This window comes from Salvelinus sp. IW2-2015, linkage group LG1, assembly GCF_002910315.2.
Source record: "Salvelinus sp. IW2-2015 linkage group LG1, ASM291031v2, whole genome shotgun sequence".
NCBI lineage: Eukaryota > Metazoa > Chordata > Actinopteri > Salmoniformes > Salmonidae > Salvelinus > Salvelinus sp. IW2-2015.
In genome coordinates, this window is record NC_036838.1 from 24,551,272 (window position 1) to 24,557,455 (window position 6,184).

At 46.2% G+C, this 6,184-nt stretch overlaps 1 protein-coding gene across 2 annotated transcripts; it reads right to left on the reverse strand.

Annotated features, from left to right (window-relative positions):
- Positions 1-390: 390 nt before the first annotated feature.
- On the reverse strand, positions 391-5,051 carry gpr37l1a (G protein-coupled receptor 37 like 1a). Of its 2 annotated transcripts, none has more exons than XM_023986931.1 (2): positions 4,461-5,051; positions 391-3,111 (listed from the first exon to the last, which is right to left on the reverse strand). In XM_023986931.1, the coding sequence occupies exons 1-2, from the start codon at positions 4,863-4,865 to the stop codon at positions 2,140-2,142; spliced, it is 1,377 nt and encodes a 458-aa protein (XP_023842699.1). In that variant the 5' UTR covers positions 4,866-5,051; the 3' UTR covers positions 391-2,139. The 2 variants fall into 2 exon arrangements, with proteins under 2 accessions (XP_023842699.1, XP_023842693.1); XM_023986925.1 differs by having other exon boundaries at positions 4,197-5,051.
- Between the last annotated feature and the right edge of the window lie 1,133 nt (positions 5,052-6,184).

The window sequence follows — 6,184 nt, forward strand, 5'->3', positions numbered from 1 at the left end:
ATGCTCTCCTTATGAGAGTCCCCCCCCCCCTCTCAGGCCCAGGCAGAACTAAGTGGGAGGACAAATATTTCAGCTCAGGGAGCCGAGACGCAACACATAAGACAGGGTCGACCAGCCGAAGGATCCTCACCGTCAATGTCCTCTGTGCTGTTAGTGTGTGTGTGAGAGGGATGATGGATGAGTATATGTGTCTGTGACAGAGAATGTGTGTGTGTGTACTTGTGTGTGTATGCGTCCGTGTGTGTGCATGTGTGTGCGTACATGTGTGGGTGGGTGTGTGTGTGGGCAGACGTGGTGGTCTCTTTAAATTGACAGTGACTTGTTCATGCTCTGATAGATGCATGCTTCCCTCAGCCATGATTTATTTGCCAGTAAAAACAAGACCACAGACACTGTCTCACTATTTATTGAGCACTGAATAAAAAACATACAAAACACCCGCTACTAAATACTACCTCAGATAAACTATGTTAGATTCAAATCAGACATAATTGCAGTAAATTCACAATATAAGGGAATATATACTAACTCCAAAGAAAAACAATGGATTTATTGATACTTTTTACTACATTCATATGATTTGACTGATCTCTTTTTGAGGAGTGAAAGTTTTCCAGATTGTACACATATGTACACTGAAATACACTGAAACATGTACACTAAAATATTGTTCATTGGGTCCTGCAATCTGAGCAGGTCGAAATTCCAGTATTGTGTCACATGACAGCAAACCACAATAGATATCAGCATTGTATCAGTCAGATTGTACTCTACACAGATTCACCATGTTGATAGGGATTGGTTAGGTTCTATCTCGACATACAGTATATCAACATATTGACACAGGAGCCATTGTGTAGACTAGCGGTTACACTAATCGCTTTTAATAATAATAGTGTTTATCTGTAGAATAGACGTGGTGTAAAATCTGGGCACGGTGTCAACAAAGCGTCTCATGAGTAGGAGTGCTGATAAAGGATCTGTCCATATAATAATATTCAAGTTTGATCCAAAAGGCAAAACTGATCCTAGATCAGCATTCCTAGACTGAGACGCTTGGTGGATACYGGCCCTGAGCAATGTTCGTAGCTCTGCAGAAGATGCTCAGCAGCATTGTTTTTGACGGGCAAAATGATGAGAAAACCCTGAGCAACACAYCAAACAATACTGGAACAATTCTTAACACACCAGACCGTTGATTTGCGCCCACTGTCACATTGCTCTGGAGAGATCCTAGACGACTACACTGTACTGGTTGTTAGTTACTTAGCTAATGACAAGGTCAATGAATATTTACACCACATGTAAACAGTCTGTCACCAGCAGTAGTGGGTYTTATGACTGGCGTTTGACGGGTACCATTCTACCACATTCCTTCCSTTGTCGATCACTGTGAGATGGGGTGCAGGGGGTTAGAAGGAGGTTAGAGAGGGAACATGTACCCCACAGACACAGTCAGAGGATCCCTCAAAGGCTCTTTCTGTTGTTAATCTCCACTAATAAAAACTCAGGAAGTAAAAAAAAAAAWAKAKCAAGAATCCAGACCGTTATTCACAGCTAAGATAATTGTTTCCTTTTATTTGTAAGGTTAATGGAACTTCTTTGTTGGTGTTCTTTTTATTATAAGAGAGTATAGAAACGAGTAAAAAAAAGTTGAGAAAAGTTCATGGCAGTTGATTCAGCTCTCTTCTAGCTTTCAGCTCCACCACTACAATTGATATGTTGTCTCGTGTCATAARGGTTAAGTTATCTTCATAACTTATCTCACGGCTGGGAGGGATTGAAGACAACCAAAGCCCATCAAGTAGTCATAACCATAAATTCGCTCAAAACCAATGACCTTAAACTCATAAAAAGTGGGCTTTAAGCAGGAAGTCGCCCCCTATGCATGATGATGTCAACAGTGCCGAGTCTACCTTTCATCTCAATAGTCTTCTTGGTAAAATAAAGGTCAAATAAGTCACTCTCTAAAGACCCAGCATCATAGAGATCCTTTATCTTCATTCAGTTCAATGCCCAGCACAGCCACCGTGGGCCGAGAGAGGTTGGGGTAAGAGAGCTGGAGGTCTGGAGGTCTAAGGGTAGCTTGGTCACTTTGTGCTCCAATGAAGTGACTCCTGGCTAGTCAGGGAGAGGACCTCAGCAGGGTGTTCCGATGACAATGAGAGAGGAGCTGTCTTTGGCCTTGTCATAGAAGATGGCTGGTGTGGTCCCAGACACAATCGTCAGCTTCTCCTCCTTGGTGGAGGACGGYGAGAGTGATGACGGAGAGGAGAGGGAGGTGGAGGCCGCTGTGGCGGTAGTCGAGGAAGACAATGATGAAGAGGCTCCGTCTGGTAGACACTCCTCACAGCAGCAACAACAACAGTCCATGAAGGCCTGGCCCAGTGAACGACACAGACACAGGAACAACACCGGTGTCACCGAGCAACGGACAAACAACAGGAACTGGCCAATCAGAGCCAGCAGGGCCTCAGTTGTCGTGGAGACGGGGTTGGCGATGTAGGCCAGGGCGATGTTACAGACATTCTCGGGGAGGTTGCACGCGGCGTAAACGATGGCCAAAGCCACGACCGTAGAACTCAACCTACGCTCTCTCTTCAGCTGCTGCTGCTTCTTAGGAGCGGAGGAGGATGACGATGAAGAGGAGGTGGAGGAGGAGGAAGGGCGTACTCTCTTTCCTCCTACTACTGTGGCTGTCCCCTGTTTCCTCCGCGCCTCCTCAGCGACAACGTGTCTCGTCACCAGCTGACAGGCGAGGGTGAAGAGGAGCGGCAGGCAGAAGTAGCAGCCGAAGCACCACCACATGCGGGCCTCGTGGTAGGTCAGCACCAGGGAGTAGACCGACTCAGGAAGGCTGAGGGAGGGCCTCCGGACACACAGGTCCACCACGAAGCCCCCTGGCTGGACGGAGACCTCCTGGGTSAGCTGCCACAGCAGCAGCTCTGGAGCAGCCAGGACCATGGAGCCGATCCAGACCACAGACAGCTTGGCCAGGATGGACTGGCAGGGCTCCACCCGCGGGGCCTGGGGCTGGGGGCTGGTCGCTGCGTGGAACCGGTCGATGGTCAATGCACACAGGCTGAACGTGGCTACTCCCAGGGAGGTCACCTGGAAGGAGAGGGGTAGGAGAAGGACAGAGGGAGAAYTAAGGAAGAAGAMGGGGGAGAGATGTAGAGAGGGAGGCGAAACAGGCAGAGAAAGTGAAGATGGGAGAGAGGGGTGAGGGCAAAGAAGGAGAGGAGAGAAGAGGASAGTGGAAAGGAGAGGGAGAGTGAATGGGATAGATGGAGTGACACTGGTTTCAATACAAGATGTTCATTTGGCAGGTCTTGATGCTGATTCTGAGGCTTCTCCAACTCGCCAAAGAAAAAACTGGGGGAAGCACTACCGCCCCGAATAGATGCCCCAGGAATATGCAAATGTCCTAAGCTTGGTTAAAAAGAGCATATAGACTAACATTAGAGCGTCCTGTCTGACCCAGATCCCCCTCCTCGATAGAGCTCCTAACAACCTCAATTAGTTAAGCACACCCCGCCAGACTATTAACGTGGGGCACTTGTTAGCATAACAATGGGCTAACTACCATAACACAGAGGGTTCTGGCAGACTGGGGCGGTCTGAAGACAGCTATATACACYGGCAGTGGTGCACATAGTGTAATTACAACTATAAAACACACACATTATAGTGATTAAGTATAGTTTGTGTTTGAAATATATAAATACCCAGACAAGTAGAACAGCCAGAACTGGGCTAGCACCATCAAKCCTGCAAGTGGACTATTTCAGCCCTGATGGCAGATGCCCCATTGCACTAACACAGGGAGTATTCATACTCATAAATATGTGAATAGTAGCCTATCACCCATATATATAAATAAAAAGATAAGACATTTTACAATAAGAGTTCTTTGTATCTCTTCATGGACTCTTTATTTATATATGTGCTACCTATCACGTTGTCCGTATATGTCTACCTAGGTATAATCATTTGTATTTATACAAAAGTATGAAAACTTGTGTGTATGACTGGCCTAGCCCTACTGTTCAATAATGGGAGAACGAGGAGAGCTAGATCCTATGCAGAAATAACGGGCACCTGCGCATGACGCAACAGGTGCATCTCTTTGCGCGTGTGAACGCACACGGCCGAAAGGTCCTCACGTACGTGGACGTTCAATGTGAACTTTTTACCTCCATGTAAGGCACAATCCGACATGACAGGTCGCCTAGCAACCGTCTCTTGGTGAGCTCGTTGAAGACGACCACCGGCATGCAGAAAAAGAGCACGAGGAAGTCCCAGAACGCAAGGCTGGCCAGGATGCAGTTCCACGCGCTCTTCAGGTAATAGTTGTGCCAAACYATACACATGAGCGCGAGGTTACCGACGATGCCCATGGAGAATAGGATGAGGGCCAGCAGCATCACTGCGTAAGCCCGGTAGGAGCTGTCAGTTACCGGGTAGAGTGGGTTGTGGAGCAGCACCGASCCCTTGAAATCTCTGTCTGGAGTGCTGTTGGCCAGGTGTGCATTCTTGGGCGTGGTAAAGTAGCCGTCCGGGTCATACGGTCTGGGATGTTGGTAGCTGTGGGGAGACTGCTGGTCCCGTTTTCTCGAGCTCCCATCATTGGCGCCCCGGGGGATTCTCTTMGGGTTTGCGTCTGGTTCCTGCAACAGAGATTCGATATATCCTCCTCCAATCTGATTCTGATTCACCCCAGTGTCTGACTCTCTGTTCCCCGTGGTTAATACACGTGCTGACCCGTCCCTGTCCTGGGTCCTCAGCGCCGTGTAACCAGAGCCGACATGTCGGGGCTCCGCAGCCCTCAGGAAAAGTACGAACAAAGCAAAAAGCGGAGTCATTTTACCTTGATAGAACGCTCAGAGCAAAGTAKGTCAATATTCTGAAAGTGTTGAGCTTGTTTATAAGGGATCACTCCATAAAAGCCTAAATGTATTCACAAATAGTTTCAGAAGCGTATCCAAAAATCCGTCCACCGGCTGGTCCTGATGTAGAAGTTTTGAGCGTCTGTCTGGCTCCAACAAGGATGGCCGTTATTCACTCATGCCCTGCACTATTCAAGAGACAACATCCGCCCTCTGGTGGCCTAGATGGGCGAGACAAGGACCTCAAGCCCTGTATTCAGAGCAAAAGCCTAGTTCAGTTCAATCAAAGCAAGGCAATTCATCTTGGCCATGTTTCCCACAAAAGTGGCAGAAAGCAGGCTTAAACAAAAAACACAATGTCCTGTGGACAGGAGATGTTAGGCAAATATATTGTTCAAAGGAGCCGTTTTTAATGAATATACTTTTTCWTATGTCTTTCTATAGAATGTATATATTATAGGCCTACAGATGATTTATTTACGTTAGAGAGATCCTCACACTCCAACAGCGTATCTAATTTTCCATGACGTCTGGATTATTTAATGATGGGGTTCCATGCAATGCAAACAGCAATCCTGATTGGCATTTTATGGATGTAGGCCAAAGCCACAGACACCCTGGTAGAGACAGAATAACCTAAATTCCATTGAGGAGTTGGATAGATCGAAGTAGAAAGTGAAAGATGGAGAGGTAGATAGGGGAGACTGGGGCACAAGGTAACACTTTCAGTCCTTTTCTTATTCATGAAAAGATGATTTGAGTTAGATTAATACTATTTATTATAACAACATACAGTGCCTTCAGAAAGTATTCACGCCCTTGACTTTTTTGAAAAGCTGAAATGTCTTGAGTCAATAAGTATTCAAGCCTTTTGTTATGGCAAGCCTAAATAAGTTCAGGAGTAAAAATGTGCTTAAAAAGTCACATCATACTTGCAAGGTGGCAGTTAGCCAGGTGGTTAAGAGCTTGGGGTCAGTAACAATAAGGTCGCTGTTTTSAATCGCCGAGCTGACTAGGTGAAAAATCTGCCAATGTAAAATCTGCCAATGTGCCCTTGAGCAGCAAGACACTTAACKCTAGTTGCTCTGGATAAGAGTGTCTGCTAAGTGACAACAAAAAAATATATAAGTTACATAGACTCACTCTCTGTGTTTAACATTATTTTTTAAATGACTACACCATCGCTGTACCCCCCARACACAATTATTTTTATTTATTTAACCTTTATTTAACCAGGAAGGGCTCATTGAGATTTAAAATCTATTTTTCAAGAGCGTCCTGGCCAAGATAGGCAG